The sequence below is a fragment of the Brassica napus genome, chromosome C7 (genome assembly GCF_020379485.1).
Source record: "Brassica napus cultivar Da-Ae chromosome C7, Da-Ae, whole genome shotgun sequence".
NCBI classification, from domain to species: Eukaryota; Viridiplantae; Streptophyta; class Magnoliopsida; order Brassicales; family Brassicaceae; genus Brassica; species Brassica napus.
The window spans coordinates 36,107,283-36,123,296 of NC_063450.1; the positions used below are offsets into that span (position 1 = coordinate 36,107,283).

At 38.0% G+C, this 16,014-nt stretch overlaps 3 protein-coding genes and 2 non-coding genes across 5 annotated transcripts; 4 read left to right on the plus strand and 1 right to left on the minus strand.

Annotated features, from left to right (window-relative positions):
• The first annotated feature begins 415 nt into the window (after positions 1-415).
• On the plus strand, positions 416-535 carry LOC125591046. Its single transcript, XR_007327033.1, has one exon. It is a non-coding gene; the product is annotated as a U5 spliceosomal RNA (small nuclear RNA).
• A 1,560-nt stretch (positions 536-2,095) lies between these two features.
• On the plus strand, positions 2,096-3,244 carry LOC125590590 (F-box protein SKIP28-like). The gene is made up of 3 exons (XM_048764206.1): positions 2,096-2,110; positions 2,187-2,639; positions 2,781-3,244. Exons 1-3 carry the CDS (start codon positions 2,096-2,098, stop codon positions 3,081-3,083), a joined length of 771 nt encoding a protein of 256 aa, XP_048620163.1. The 3' UTR covers positions 3,084-3,244.
• Positions 3,245-4,583: 1,339 nt separating this feature from the next.
• LOC106418111 (F-box protein SKIP28-like) lies at positions 4,584-6,014 on the plus strand. The gene is made up of 3 exons (XM_013858771.2): positions 4,584-4,715; positions 4,811-5,047; positions 5,130-6,014. Exons 1-3 carry the CDS (start codon positions 4,584-4,586, stop codon positions 5,436-5,438), a joined length of 678 nt encoding a protein of 225 aa, XP_013714225.2. The 3' UTR covers positions 5,439-6,014.
• A 2,856-nt stretch (positions 6,015-8,870) lies between these two features.
• LOC106411060 (plant UBX domain-containing protein 2) lies at positions 8,871-10,736 on the minus strand. Its single transcript, XM_013851739.3, has 3 exons — positions 9,712-10,736; positions 9,357-9,635; positions 8,871-9,273 (listed from the first exon to the last, which is right to left on the minus strand). The coding sequence occupies exons 1-3, from the start codon at positions 10,585-10,587 to the stop codon at positions 9,040-9,042; spliced, it is 1,389 nt and encodes a 462-aa protein (XP_013707193.2). The 5' UTR covers positions 10,588-10,736; the 3' UTR covers positions 8,871-9,039.
• Positions 10,737-15,907: 5,171 nt separating this feature from the next.
• LOC125590863 lies at positions 15,908-16,014 on the plus strand. The gene has a single exon (XR_007326865.1). It is a non-coding gene; the product is annotated as a small nucleolar RNA R71 (small nucleolar RNA).

The window sequence follows — 16,014 nt, forward strand, 5'->3', positions numbered from 1 at the left end:
CCGTGGCACTATTTGTGACAAAATAGCTTTAGAAGAACTTTAACAGTGTTGTAAGAAAGTAATTTTGTTGTGTGTTACCAAATTACAGCACAACACGACATATATTCAGTGTCCATGCTAGTGGTAGTGTCTATATTAAGAGAGTTGTGATCAAGGGAAACTTCTAACTAGTAGGAATAAAGATAGACAACGTAACTACATGTGATACACTCAACTGCTTATGCCAGCTGATACACAACTCATAGATCGTCTCCGAAACCTTGTCCAATCCTTATTAGAGGCCCATCGAAGTCCACAAAAAGTTTTTAAAAGGTACAGCAATTTTGGTCTTACGTCCCAGATCAGAAGACGGGGCGTAATTAGCAGTAGTAGTTGTGTTATATATAGAGGCTCTCTCTTCCTCGTAAAAGTCACGTAGCTATGTGGTGAACACAAAGCGAACTACTCTTTCGCCTTTTACTAAAGAATACCGTGTGTTCTCCATCTTTAAGCGGCATGAGAACATGATTAATACATGTCTCTTAGAGTAGAGTTCTTATCGTAATACTCCTCTCTTTCAAAATAGTTGATGTTTTGGTTCAATGCACAAGAATTAAGAAATACATTTTTACTTAAAAAATAACATTTAAAATATAAACTAAAACAAATTCAACCAATCACGAAAAAAACTATAAAACATCATTAGTTACACAATTTTCAATAAAGGTGAAACTAATATAAAATATCAAATATTTTGAAACATTTAAAACTCTCCAAAACACCATCTTTTTGAAACGGAGGGAGTATAAGATACGGTCTCTTAGCTTTTAACTAAAAAACCTAAAAGAAGTCTCTTAAATAAGAAATATAAGAGACATCACTTAATTTTTTTAGTTAAAAGCTAAGAGATCGTATCTTATATTATGGTAAAAACCTCAATCTAAGAGATCTGCATTAATCATGCTCTAACCCAAATTTTGGAGGGTCTTGCTTTCGAGTGGGCCCAACATTTTTTAGTTAATTTTTTTTTTTTTTTGTAACTAAAAAAGTTTTGTTAGGCTACAAGTCCTACGGGCTTTGGGCCTAAGAGCATGATTAACCGGAGTTTTTAATTTGAAGTTCTTAACTCATGATTTGACATTTTTTTTTTTACATTTTTCGGCTAAGAACCGGCTCTTAGAGCATCATTATCCCAAATACTCATTTATGGGCTCTTAATATTTTTTTAATAATTTTTAGTTGGAAAAGTGAATTTAAAAGACTTAGTTAAGAGATGAATATATTTGTGTGGTCCATTGCAAGTTTCTTATTTTAGAGTTATTAAAAAAAAATGTTGAAATCTTTTGAATCATCTTTCCCCACCACGATCAAAACTATTCAAGGAAGAAGAAAAAACAACCAAATGATTCTATACCAAATCATGGTCTAGTTCTAGTTCCAACAAAGTATTAAAAAACTTATCAAAAAACAGAGCAAAAGATTCTATGAGTTGCAACAAGAACCTGATGTTTCATGCTTAAGATAACCTTTAACTCTATCATTTTCTATTGCACCATGATCTTCAGGATGCTCCTTCTTGATTCTTCTCACTTCCTGTACTCATCAAGACGGAAAAAACCCATCAGTTTCTCAATCCACATACTTAACAACAACACTTGATTTCTCTGTGTTTCTACCTCTTCAATACGTGTGCTACCTGTCTAGCTTCAGTCATCAAAGCAATAAAGTTCTGTTCTTCAAACTCGAGATCATTTGAAATGCTAACCCTAGTAACACCTTCAAGAATCTCTTCAGATTTGAGAAGCCCTGCACCTACTGCAGCAACCCAACAGCAAAGAAGCACATACAAAGGTTCTCCTGCCTACCAAACAAACCAACAAGCCACTTAAAAAGCTAATCACACATTAACACCCAACAAAAAGGCTATAACTTTATGTAACACAACTCAACCATACCTGGAAAAATCACAGGGAGTACAATATTCCGACATAATCATACAAAGCAACAAGCCACTTAAAAAGCTGATCACACACATTAACACCCAACAAAAAAGGTAATAACCTCATGTAACACAACAATTCAACCATACAATATCTGAAATAAAAAATCAACAAAAATGCTAAAAACATTTGTAAAATCACAGGGAATACAATATTCCGACATATCCATATGTAATAACTGTAACCAACTATATGTTCAAACTCTAGTTACCTTGCCTCTTCGCTGTTGAAACTGTAGAAAGCTCTAGAATCACTAGGTGCGCAATTATTCCCAACTCGTTTCCTAAACTCGGCGAAGTCGACGAGATCTCTTCCGACGCCGCCTTCATCGCTGAGTATCCTGGCGAGGAGTCCGATGACGGGGAGAGAACCGACGACTGTGTTGGCGAAGCTGGAGATGGAGTTTGGTTTCTCTATGTAAGCTCGGATCGTCGACAAGGCGATTCCTCCTCCTCCGTCTCCGTGCTTGATGAGGCGAGAGGAAGCAGGGGACATGGCGGGAATGCGGAGACACTTCACATCAATGGCGTCCCTGGCTTCACTAAAGACCACCTCTCAGCACTTTCGACTTACCTTCCTCAAGAGGGAGCAATCGACCTCGAGGTGTGTCCAAAATGCGACCAAGTCAGGATAATTCCGCCTTGCTCAAGAGAATCTTGTGTAAGTGAAATGAAGATTTTTGGCTTCAAGAAAAAAGAAGAAGATTTTTTTTGGTTATACAGTTTCAAACCTAGAGTTGATTTACGAGATTATTTGAAAACTGTAATACTAATTAACATCAATGTTGCTTCTTGGTTGAAGAAACGTGAGGGAAGGAAAGCACGGGAGTGCAGGGGATGCTGGTATTGCGTCCCTAGATGCATGGAGTGTGCAGTGTGTCTCGGCCCAGACACTGAGGTTGAAGAAGCAGCGTGTGAGGGAGACGTTGTGTGTCTTGCTTGTTGCCAAGCGCTTCCAAAGTGCAGGTTCTGCAACAAACCATACTGCACAAGTCACAGCAGCCTGCGACAAGGTAACACAACGACGGACGCGGCTATGTTTGCATGCCAAGCTTGTGACTACAGGACAGGAGCAAGCGCAAGCGATCCTATCGTTTTAGACTAAAGCCAAACTTGTTACCAAAGCCAGTAAGAAGATTTGGACTTTCATATCTAAAAACATTTGTTGTTCTCTGCTCTTTGTTTATGTTCTTTATGAAAACCTTGGATTATGTAAAATCCAAAAATATTCATTGTGTAATAAATTAAAATTAAAAAAGTTTTCAATATAGTAAACAATTACAGACCAAATGTTAATGCAATTGAATGAATATTAAAACTTGTTAAAATGTTAATACAATATAGTAAACTCGTTTTCACTCAACCGTTGCAAGTAACAAGTTAAAATGAAGAAGGAAAAATGGAGAGATATGAGTCTATGTATTTATAAATCCAAGTAAAATATGCAAATCCGGAGGTTTTTCCTCGGATTTGAGTCTATGTATTTTTAACTAAAAATCCAAACAAATCCATTCAAATCCATTATAAAATCAAATATATTAGTAAATCCGTACGATTGAATAACACTTGATTTGATACAGAATTTATGAATCATTAAACCAATAACACATGATTTTAATACAGATTTGAAAATCATAGAACCAATAACACTAGATTTAGTTCGGATTTGTTAATCCATTAAAATACAACAACCAATAACCCCTACTAATGAAATAAAAGTAGCAGCAAGAGAAAAAAGGTTGAGGGAGAAAATATTGTGTGAAACAGAGTTTGCCAAATTAAGTGCCGTTTCCAAGTGTCTGATCGCTTTTAAGCTTTTAGCAGTGCTTTAAGACGTAAGACGAAAAATTCGTTGCGAAAAGAAGAAACTAAAAAACTGTGTAGAAATTTGGATGGTTAATGGTGTGTACTAACTGCTGCGTGACCGAATGATTATCTAACGTAATACTTTTGGTACGACAGATGAAAACACCATCCAAAATAAAAGAACGTTAGCCGAATGTTCATGGAATCTCCGTATTTGGGTCGGCTTCAATCGAATTTTCTTTGTATTTTCATTAGTCGATTGTGAACATCTTTAAATTACAATAAGAAATCTAACTTTCCTAAAGAATAGTTCTATACAAAATCTCAGTAATAATTGAAAATTTCATTTTATTTGCTTCCTTTCCCTGAAATCCTTATATTTACGTTGACGTATTCGTTTCCTTTTTGGCTAATTTTATGTTAACTACATATACGTTTTCTTTTCTCTTCAAATATACGTGACATTTTTATACAGACATATCTAAAAAAAGATGTTAAATATTGTTCTTCTTATCTTCACTCTTTATTAGAGCTTCTTTCTATGTCTCGGGTTTCTCTGGTGCTCAAAAACGCAGTTAGAGAGATGAAACCTTGTTATGGACAAATGTCGTCGTTGTACCACCGTTGAGTTCTCTTCTAACCTTTCACTCCCATAGAATATCATTGGTTATCACAATCAGTGCACGAGATTCTAATGATTGTACTTCCCTACCTTCATTCATTGTTTGAATTTATCTCCTTGTCCGGTGTTTCTCCTGTGCTAAGAAACTCCATTAGAGACCAAACCGTTTTATGGACCATGGTGGTTGTTGAACCACCATTGAGTTCCTGTCTAACCGACGATAATCTATGGGAGTTCACTTTGAAATCCGCAGGAAAGTTGAACACTTTGATTCGCCGTGTGGTTGACGCAAACCCTTTGATCAAAAAGGTAACTTGATCATCACGAAACTCGACTGGTCATAATGAAACCTTTTAAGGTAGGGTTTGTTCTTGAGGAATGATTTTTCTTTCTTTCTTTCTCAGTTAATTGTGCCGGGATGCACGGGGTTAGTTCCAGAAGGAATCATTGCATGTGGTGAAAGTTTGGGGAAGAACAATCATAAGTTGGAGACACTTCACATCAATGGCGTCCCTGGCTTCACTAAAGACCATCTCTCAGCACTTTTGACTTACCTTCCTCAAGAGGGAGCAATCGACCTCGAGGTGTGTCCCAAATGCGACCAAGTCAGGATGATTCCGCCTTGCTCAAGAGAATCATGTGTAAGTGGAATGAAGGTTTTGTCACAAACATAGAAATGGTTTTGAGACTACTACTAACATAAATGTTGTTTCGTTGTTGAAGAAACGTGAGGGAAGGAACGAACGGGAGTGCAGGGGATGCTGGTATTGCGTCCCTAGATGCATGGAATGTGCAGTCTGTCTCGGACCAGACACTGATCAGATTGAAGAAGCAGCGTGTGGGGCAGACGTTGTGTGTCTTCCTTGTTGCCAAGCGCTTCCAAAGTGCAGGTTCTGCAACAAACCATATTGCACAGGTCACAGCAGCCTGAGGCAAGATAACACAACGACTGATGCAACTATGTTTGTATGCCAAGCTTGTCACTACAGGACAAGAACAAGCGAAAAAGAACCTCTCAACTATCAATTTTAAAACCACTTGTCGTTTTAAACCAAAGCCATGTTTGCGACCAAGCCAATAAGAAGATTTGGACATTCATATCTAAAAACATTTGTTGTTCTCTGCATCTTTTTTTATGTTCTTAAATGAAAACCTTGGATTATGTAAAAACCAAAGATACTTATTGTGTAATAAATAAAAAGAAAAAAGTGTTCAACATAGAAAACAGTTGCAAACAACAATGACTATAAAATTGATTGAATATAATACTTTTAGTGAACTTTTCTTGAAGGAAAAAAACAACAAAACGGGGTAGATGTTAAAACAAATACACCGAATACAAGTTATCTCCTTTGATTGGCTAACTCTTTTATATTTCCTTTGACAAGTTTCTTTTCTCTTAACCAACGCGGTTGGCCTAGTGGTAGTTGAGGAAGAAAATCCAATACGTTCCCCGCAGGTTCGATTCGCGTTGGCCACCCGAGCTCTCCCTGCTAATTCCTGGGGAGGAAATTACGTGGCTGCTGCGGGCCTCGTGGGATTAGTCGGTTGACCTCGGTCGCCGGATCCCCACGGTTAACCAAAAAAAAAAAAAAAAAGTTAAAATGAAGAAACAAAAATGGAGAGATGTTATTTTTTTTCAGAATTGCTACAACATCATTAATAAAATAATCAGTAGCAGCAAGATGAATGTTAACTGAAAGAAGCGTGATGGAGAGGGTACTGAGTGAAACAGCCAGATGTTGTGGAGTTTGCTGAATGAAGAAGTTCTTGTATCCAAGTGTGATTGTTTTATCACTGTTTTTTTTAATAGCTACTTCATAATATTTAACTTAGTAAGTTTACATGATCAAATTCAATAATCATAATGTAACAAGTGAGTCAACACAAAAGCGGAAAATTTGTTTCTTTCGAATAATAAATATTTAGGCTTTTATAGGCAACATTTTATATATAACTTAGACGATCAACTAGATAGGACGGAACTTGATAAATGAATAAGAAAAATGATTTCTTAACGTCTATTGTTATTCTACTGAAAATACATAATTTATCATCAATTAGTATGTGGATATGTAACCTTGACACCATATATATGTTTGCAGAAATTTGAAAGATTGGATGGTTCAGTTCCACATAAATAGACGGTACCATTATAACATTCTATGAAGATATTAAAAAATTTCTTATAGAGTCGACAACAAGACGAAAAATTCGATGCCAGAAACAGAAACTAAAACACTTTGTAGGAATTTGGATGGGGAATGGTGTTTACTAAATGTTGCGTGACCGAATGTTTATCTAACGTAATACTTTTGGTACGGCAGATGAAAACACCATCCAACGATCGCAAAATAAAGAACGGTAGCCGAATCTCCATGGAATATCCGTATTTGGGTCGGTTTCATTCGAATTATTGTATTTTCATTAGTCGATTGTGAACATCTTTAAATTACAATAAGAAATCTAACTTTCCTAAAGAATAGTTCTATACAAAATCTCAGTAATAATTGCAAATTTCATTTTATTACTTCACATTAAGTTCCTTTCCCTGAAATCCTCATATTTAAGTTGAACAAAAAAAAAAGTTGACGTATTTGTTTCCATTTTGGCTAATTATATGATAACTACATATATGTTTTCTTCTCTTCAAATATACGTGACATTTTATACAGACATATCTAAAAAAAGATGTTCAATATTGTTCTTCTTATCTTCACTCTTTATTAGAGCTTCTTTCTATGTCCCGTCCCGAGTTTATCTGGTGCTCAAAAACGCAGTTAGAGAGATGAAACCTTGTTATGGACAAAGGTCGTCATTGTACCACCGTTGAGTTCTCTTATAACCTTTCACTCCCGTAGAATATCATTGGTTATTTGGTTAACCCAGACCTCAATGGTCGTAAGGCTTGACCACAGGCGAAAACGCGGGCATAGAGAGAAGCTCGAACATTGAATGAAGATAGGGAAGAACAATCATTAGCATCTTATGAACTGATTGTGATCGCCCGCAGTGTTCTTATTCTTGTTATTTCTCCTCTGTCTTCATATTATCAGCGGTTGACTGTGTTTCTAAAATATAAAATATCATTCCTCTATATTTATAATTTATATTTTCATTGACTTTGATTAATTCGAATATTAATCTGTCTTTTGTAGGAAGAAAAATCCTCGGTCTGCATAGAGAATCAGAACAACACAAACCATTTCCAGAAAGATAGCAAAAAGTAGTCTCTTTCCAAAGTGTAGTATAAAAATGTTTAGAGATTCAACACACTTGGATCAGTGGTGATGACTGTTCTGTTGAAATCACAGCTTTCCCCATCCTCTGGTAATAAGCATTGAAGGCGTAGTAGAATGCGCAACAACATCATAACACGCTTCACTATGCATCAACGCCGAAAAATCACCTCTCTGGACCGGAAGCTCAATCAAGAGCCAGCCCTGAAGCACCTTCTTATCAACTTTTTCCTTGGCAATACAAACGCAGTGTGTAAACCTGAGTCCCGTTTGTATTTTAAAGTTAATCATTTAGATTTTTTTTGTTGCTTGTGACAGTCTTCTTGTTGCTCATTTTTTCTACTTTTATATTATTTTTATCTTGCCATTTCAATTCTTAATAAGGTTCATATCTCTGGATTTAGACTTGAACAACATCGTCAGAAATTTAATTAGATCAAACAAATAAAATATAAAAGTATTAGACATTGTTTAAATTTCTTAAAGCCAAAAGTTTTACGTCAGAATATTTTCGTTAATTTGTACTAATCTCCAATATGTATCTTAGACCATCTATAAATACAGTAATCATTTTATTTTTTTATTCTATTATAAAGTAAAAAATAGAATACTATATTAAGAAGAAAAAAAATTGGATAGCTCTTTTTAATTTATTTTCGCAAAAATAGCTATTAAAGAAAAAAATAACCAAAATAAGTTTTATTAAAATGTAAATATACACTTATAGTTCTAGGGTTAACTAATATAAACTTAGAGTTTATAGCTGAAGAGCGAAGTTTTGGGGATATGATTTCAAATTTTAAAAATAAAAAAATAAAAATGAAAATTTTCAAAATAAAAAGAAATTATTTTGGTTTTTTTTTTGAAGCTATTTTTTTGAAAAAAACTTAAAAAAGAAGAAGATTATTTGAAAGAATTACTCTAACATTGAAGTTTTTATTCTAAACTTTATTTTAGAATGAAAAATAAATTGAGATTGAAGATGTTCTTAGCTGCAGCAAAAGTAGTAAACTGTGTCGGAATGTTTAGTTCTTGTTTTTTTTTTTGTGCTAAAATTTGGTGGTTCTTGGTTGTTGCTACTTGCTACTTAAGTAACCATGCAAATTCCAGATTTTTGTTTTCTCAGCCATAGTAGAACTTGCACAAGTTTTCTAAAATGGACCTTCAGAGATGTAGTTACTAACGTCATGTATTTTTCTAGTAAAATGAGAGTTTTTTTAGATACGATGAATCTTCAAATTTGATTCTAAGTATTGTGCAAATTACACAATTTTTTCCCATAAAACCCCTATAATATGTTGGAATCACAAACACAGAATAATCAACCCACACCATAAAAATAGAAAAAACATAAAACCGTTTTGATGCCAAGTCTTCTGTGGAACTCGAAATGATCATGTGAGTGGCTCACTGATCTCCAGGAGTTCATTGCATAGACCGGTGTAGACGAGAGAGGCAGTCTCAATGGGTCTAAACTTGATTAGCGCCGAGGGAACAAGCTCTTCATCCTCCAAGGTTCTTGGCTTCTGTCCCGGGGCTGGAGTATGCGGAATCACACGCCGTTTAACCAGGACAGGATCCAAAAGCTCGAACTGCAAACTTGGCTCTTTCAAAGCAGAACTCACAAACTGAAAAAAAAAAAAACAGAAAATTTCAAAACTTTGGTCTTAATTTGAGAAAGAAAAAAAAGCATTTAGTTAGTATTAACCACCTCATAGAGAGCAAAGGTTGGTTCCCAAGGAGCAAACACACCTTGAAGCACAACTCCATCAGGAAACTGAACTCTTATCATACTCCTTTTGTACCTCTTTCTAGCTGCTTTCGCTTGCTTCTCCTTGTAAGATCTTGGGATCAAAAGTTGTGACTCCGCAATCTTTTTCCTCCTCAGATCCGCTTCTCTTTTGATCTCATCCGCAGAGAGGCTATAGAACGAATCAGGCACCTCTATTCTCGACGCTACGTTCTCAGCAACCGAGAAGAAGACACGAATCTAATCCAACAAAAGAAGAAGATAGTGACTAAACTAAAATAGCTTGTGTCATAAAAAAAGCAAACAAACTTTTTACCTCTCTATCGATCTTCTTTGGAGCAGCAGCAACTGGCTCCACCGGAAGAACCTCATCATTTCTAGTCATTTCAATCTTTCTTTTTTCCAACATTCCGACAACTTCGTTAATCAGCTGAGTTTGGTCTCCTCCAGGAACATCCATAACCGCCCAAATCTCGTCATTTTCCTCTTTCAACTCGAACCCAACGAGCTCAAGAAGCTCAACGCCTCCCGCAACGTCACCAATAGCTTCCTTAATCTTAGCATTGCTCATCCTAATCTTCCTAAACTTGCCGTTCTCAGGCTCCTTCACTATGTTCTTAAGCAACCTAAGCAAAACATCAACCGAACTCTCACTTGGTTTCCCGGAGAGATACACAACCACGAGCTTCTCCACTTCGGATTTGTCCTTCTCCTCGGATGAAGCTTCGTCTCCGTTGGTGGTTGTGTCTTCTCCAAGACAGCTCTCCACGTGGACGGAGACTTCTTCCTCTGTTTTGAAAGGGTTGCCGCAGATCGGACACTCGAACATGTTCAGAGAGTATCCGTTTTGAGATCTGTTCGAGGACGTGATGAACGCTCCGAAAGGGTCGAACCCGTCTTGTGGAGGAGCACGAACCGGATCAGGATCCGGTTTTTTCTGTGACCCGGAAGATACGGGTTTCTCAGGCAACGCAGCTGATGGAGAAGGAGAAGGAGAAGGTTTGGTGGGTCTAGGAGTCTGATTCGGATTCGGCTTCGAAGATTGGGGAGGGTTAAACCGGTTTTGAATCGGGTTAACGGGTGCAGAGGAGGAAGATCCGAGAACTCTACCAGAGCCTTTGAATTTGCCGGAGGAGGAAGAGGGATTGACTTTCTTCATGAATCCTTTTAGCTTATCTTTAACGTCATCCATCTTCTTCTTTCTTTCTTCTTGAAATTTATCTGAAAAGGCTTATAAAAAGACACAACATATGAAGAAAGAGATCAGAGAATGGTTTTGTTCTGTTCTGTCTTTCCCTCTTTTCGTAAGCCGAAAGTTAATGTGACCTTGGCTGCGAGATAACTCCAATTGATGGGCTGGTTTGGGCCGAGTGTTGTGTTTATATCCTTTTCAGACCACTTCTTTTTATCCATAAAAATGAGAGAATTTTAAGCCAGAATATATATGCTCATCATATAGTATTGGATATTGCCCCCACATTGGCTTCGGTAAGGCAATTCATAGTTGGTAACTTGGTGTGGTACGTTTGTGATGTGAGTTTCAACTAGGACATCGTGAAATTAAATTCATTTGCGGATTAGTTAGCCCAGAAAGCACTTTTCTGTAACTCTCAGTAGTGATTCATGATTGTCCAAGTTTTTTTTTAATGAATTCTTTTGTAAATTGATATTAGGAGTTTTGAAGGCTCCTAAGACAAATGTTGTAGTATAAATGATTGTCGAACCAATTCTAAGGGATTTCAAGCACTGAGAATGCAAGTACTCACTTAATCTAAGTGCAACCAATGCTTTAGATGAGTTTTAAACTACTACTAATACTAGAAAGCAATTACAGAATGATATTTTCTTGACTAAGGGAAAAGAGAACTCATGAGCATAGGGATTAGACCTTGGGTGATCAAGTATCGAACTAAGGATGACAAATGATCAATCAAACTATCGACCTTAAGCCTAGACACAATTCTAAGCAAGCTCTATGTCTAGATAAATGCTCATTTGCTAACATATCTCAAACATCAAATATCTTTAGTTGAATAATATGAAAGCAATCATTACTAACAAATCTATTAGCTATTTTAGCACCTGTAACAACAAATGTCTTTGGCAAAGTATACTAAAAACCTAGGAGAGTTGTCTCAGGCATTTCATCGAACACCTTTCGGGTGGGAAATGCCTATCGATCAACTTTTGAGTGGCCAACTCAGAAGATGCATTATGAATACTCTACTAGCAAGGAACAAGAATGATCTACACTAAAACATCCTAGAACTAACCTAATCACCCTTAATCTCCCTAACCCATGAATTCAAAAAGTGATTACTCACTAATCTTCATGATTCCTCTTAAACCCATATTGGATTTCAGATTAATCATGTAGAGAAATAGATAAGAAATCAACAAGAACACAAGATGAAAGCAATGAAATCTGAATCAAAAGAAGTTTTACTAGTTTTCTCTGGGAAAAAGATAATCCCCTCTGGTGGCTTACCCCAGGTACTTAACTTAGGTTTAGGCAATGTAAAACAACAAAACAAATGACCAAAAGGCCCCTGAAATAACATAAAAATCGTCCAAGCAAAACACGCAGAGCGACCTAGCATAGCCGCTCCAGGAGGTCGCTCCCGACGCGTTTCTTCGTGTCTCGCCCCGTCAAAACGCGAGTGACTTGAGCTGGTCGCTCTGGCTGGGAGCGACCTTGGTAGGTCGCTCTGAGAGGTCGCTCCAGGATGCTCGATTTTGGTGTCTCCAGACGAGAGGACGCGAGCGACCTTGGTGTGTCACTCCAACAGGTCGCTCTGAACATCGGGAGCGACTTCGGCACGTCGCTATGGGAGGTCGCTCCAGGGTCAAATCTGTGTGTCTCCGGACGTGAAAACGCGAGCGACTTCGTGCGGTCACTCTGGGAAAGTCGCTCCGGGATGTGGTCCACAGTGACTTCATGTAGTCGCTCCGGGAAGTCGCTCCAGGCAGTGCTCGTCCAAAGATCACTCTAATCACCTCCTTTGAGCTCCAAATGCACCCAAATGTCTCCAGGAACTCCATGTGGTACTCCAATATCTAATAGAGACATATGTATGCAAAATGCAACCTAGACATGGCTAAATCCTAATCTATATGATGAAAATGCACATGAATAAATGGATAAAACAATGTAAATATGCAAGATATCAACTCCCCCAAACTTATTCTTTTACTTGTCGTCAAGTGAACTTTCTAGAACTCATAGGGAGAGAGGTTTGAAGGTGGGAGCTCATAGCCAAAAGAAACACAACTAGCACTCAATTCAACATCTAATCCAACGTGAGCACACTCTCTTATTACACTCTAGCTTCTCTAGGCCTATCTCAACTCCTTTTGCCCTTACACTCATCATCAAGCATCCAAACATTCAATCAACCAACTCTCACATTCATTAAGCATAAAACATCAGATGAATTCTTGCAAATGGCCAATTGGTCCAAATCATTTGGTTGGGTAAGGGAAGACTTTTTTTATTCAAGTGAGTCAAGAGGTTCAAGATATATGATCTTTAAGGTGGTTTACTCTCGAAACAAGTAGCCTTGACATTGCACATAATATATCTAAGAAAGGGACCAACTCATGCATACAATGCTCAATCTCCATTGTTCTACCCTTTTCCCAAACATACAAGTTACACAATCACTTTCCAATGTCAAACCCAACTCTCATCTCTCACCAAAAGATCTCAAGAACACTTTGCACATAAAACTCTTTTTCTTTGAAATCTATAAAGGATTTTCTCAACTTCTAAACAAATCTTAGCTCTAAACAACTTTGCTAGCCCCTTTTCTTTCTTTTTATTTTTTTTATTATTTTTTTTTATTATTATTTATTTTTTTTTTTGTTTGGGGGCCAAGACTTTTCACAAATTGAGCTAGAAATTTCTCTACTTATCCCATAAAGACTAGTCAATTAAACACAAGAGTTCACTCTTTTCCTTCAACTTTCTCATACTCCCAAATCAAACTTTACAACACTCACCCCCATCCTATGGCTAGACAATAATGTGCCTAATCTAGCAAGAATGAAGATCAAGCATTGTCGTTCCCGATACTCTCAACATTATGTGCATGTAAGACTTTCCGAAAAAGGCCTCACTCATCAATCAATGAAGGCTTAAACGGAGGAAAGGATTTTGGAGAGAGGTCTACCACTAGAGGTTGTCAAAAAGATTGGCATAAAGAATGTGACAACTCAAGTGTGTATATCCATGATTCAGTACACAAGGGACCATGAGCATGATGTATTAAGTTCGTTCAGTTCAAATAAGGTTGTAGTTGGCTTCAAAGACTGAGTTTCAGCAATCAATAAGTTTCAGGAAGAGTTTTCAAGGCTCGAAGCATACAAGTCTTTTTGAGAGGTGCATAAGCTACTCAGGTGCAAAGTAGTGTTCTTTACAAGGCATTTAAAATCATTGCTCCCAGTGCAAGTGAATGCAACCTATATGCTCTAGACTCTCCTAGAAATGCAAATGATGCAAACTAAATGATTTTTTTATATGCAAATAGGTATGCAATGCATGACTCAATGAAACAACATCAAAGCAAACATGATCAAATACTTGGTACCTCCCCCAAACTTAAATGACACAGTCTCTGTGTTGTCAAGGAGAGAGAGATACCCAAAAAGAGAAAACTAGTATGCAAAAACGAAATGGTATATACAAGGGAAAGTAGTGGATTACCTTCTATAGGGAATGAGTAGAGGGAGATGCTCCCTCCTCGTCGTCCTCAGGTGGTAACTCTTCAAGGTGCTCATCAGCAGGAGTGCTCATCTCTTCAATGTGGAAGGCTTGCCCGAACACAGTTGGTTTCTTCATTTTCCCCTTGATGTCAAAGTGGAGAACATGCCCTTTACCCAAATGGAGATCAATCGTGCCCTCTTTCACATTAACAATTGATCCTGCTGTAGCTAAGAATGGCCTTCCAAGAATTAATGGGTCTTGAGCCTCCTCACCCATCTCAAGCACCACAAAATCTGTAGGTATCTCATACCGTCCAATCTTCACAGGGAGGTCCTCTAAGATGCCCACAGGGTACTTCACTGAACGATCAGCTAACACCAGAGAGAGTCTACACTTTTTGTACTGAGTGAATCCAAGCTTCTTTGCAACAGACAAAGGCATCAAGCTGACACTAGCTCCCAAATCGCAGAGACATTTCTCAAATACCATAGGTCCAAGAGCACAAGGTAGTGTGAAGCATCCTGGATCCTCTAACTTCTCTGGAACATCAAGCCTCTAGATGATGGCACTGCACTCATGGGTAAGAATCATCATGCCTTCCATCTCCTTCTTCTTTGCAGCTACAACATCTTTCAGGAACCTGTTGTATTGAGGAATCAACATGAAAGCATCGATGATGGGCATTGCAACCTGAGCCTCACTCATTTGCTTCTCAAACAGAGCTTTGTACTTCTCTAGCAGCTGCCTCTTGAATCTACCAGGGAATTGAAGTTTGGGTTCATAGGGAGGAGGAACAAAAGAATTCTCACTTGCTGGAGCAACAACTTCACCATCTTTCACTGTTTTCTTTTCTTCCCCAACCTTTCCTTTACCTTTAGCTTCCACAATCTTCTCCAAGATTTCATCATTGATTTTCTCATCAACAATCACCACTTCATCATCTAAGTTGATGGCCACCTCCTCACCTAGTTTCTCAACATCCCTAGTGAGGGTTGTAGGAGGTAACTGCTTACCACTCCTAAGGGTGATAGCTTTGGCCTCCTTGGGGTTTTGGTCAGATTTTCCAGGTAGAGATCCTTGCTGGCGATTCTGGTTAGTATTCATGGAAGCAAACTGATTCTCTAAATTCTTGACTGTAGAAGCAAGATGTGAGAATTTGTTGTTGAGCTCATTGTAGCTCCCATCAATCTTGGAGTGAAGGTTCTTCAACTCATAACCAACATGCTTCTCACTTCTAGTCTGAGACTCCAAGATTTGTTTCAGTAAGGTATCAGTGCTGCTCTCTTGAGGAGCAGAGGAACCAGACGAGGGGTTTTGCTGAGGCTGATAGCTGCCTTGCTGGTTGTTTCTAGGCGGATAACCACTCTGTTGGTTGTTGGGGTAGGATTTATGTTGGTAGTTGTTGTACTGAAAGTTAGGCTCTTTTTTGTACCAACTACCATTGTTGTTGATGAAACACAACTCTTCCTGACCTTCCAAACCTTCAACCTCATGGACAACAGGTGGATCTTCCTGCTTGGAGTTACCAACAAACTTCAGCTGCTCTTGGGTGGCTTTTTCAGCAATTAGTAGGTCGATCTTGTCTTCCAAAGCTTTGATCTCTTTCCTCGTCTGCTTATCATCACTCCGACTGCCTCTGTCGTGATCTACACTGTAGACTGCATCACTCTTCACCATGTTGTCAACCAGCTCTTCTGCATCATCTTCAGTTCTTCCCAAGAAGAACCCATTGCTAGCTGTATCCAATCTGGCTCTGTACTTAGGAAGGGCACCTTTGTAGAAGGTACTGAGCAAGCTCTCCTTAGAGAAACCATGATGTGAGCATTTAGTTTGATAGCCTTTGAATCTCTTCCAGGCTTCACTGAATCCTTCCAAGTTCTTCTGTTGGAAACTGCAGATCTCATTTCTCAGCTT

Bases quoted from the DNA above. Each gene is read 5' to 3' on its own strand.
- LOC125590590 (XM_048764206.1), top strand. The intron at 2,640-2,780 runs GTAAGTGAAATG...TCTTGGTTGAAG, and splicing joins CTTGCTCAAGAGAATCTTGT to AAACGTGAGGGAAGGAAAGC.
- LOC106418111 (XM_013858771.2), top strand. From the start codon at position 4,584: ATGGTGGTTGTTGAACCACCATTGAGTTCCTGTCTAACCGACGATAAT. The intron at 4,716-4,810 runs GTAACTTGATCA...TTTCTTTCTCAG, and splicing joins CAAACCCTTTGATCAAAAAG to TTAATTGTGCCGGGATGCAC. The intron at 5,048-5,129 runs GTAAGTGGAATG...TCGTTGTTGAAG, and splicing joins CTTGCTCAAGAGAATCATGT to AAACGTGAGGGAAGGAACGA.
- LOC106411060 (XM_013851739.3), bottom strand. From the start codon at position 10,587: ATGGATGACGTTAAAGATAAGCTAAAAGGATTCATGAAGAAAGTCAAT. The intron at 9,636-9,711 runs GTAAAAAGTTTG...TTGTTGGATTAG, and splicing joins CAAAGAAGATCGATAGAGAG to ATTCGTGTCTTCTTCTCGGT. The intron at 9,274-9,356 runs GTGGTTAATACT...TTTTTTTTTCAG, and splicing joins CAACCTTTGCTCTCTATGAG to TTTGTGAGTTCTGCTTTGAA.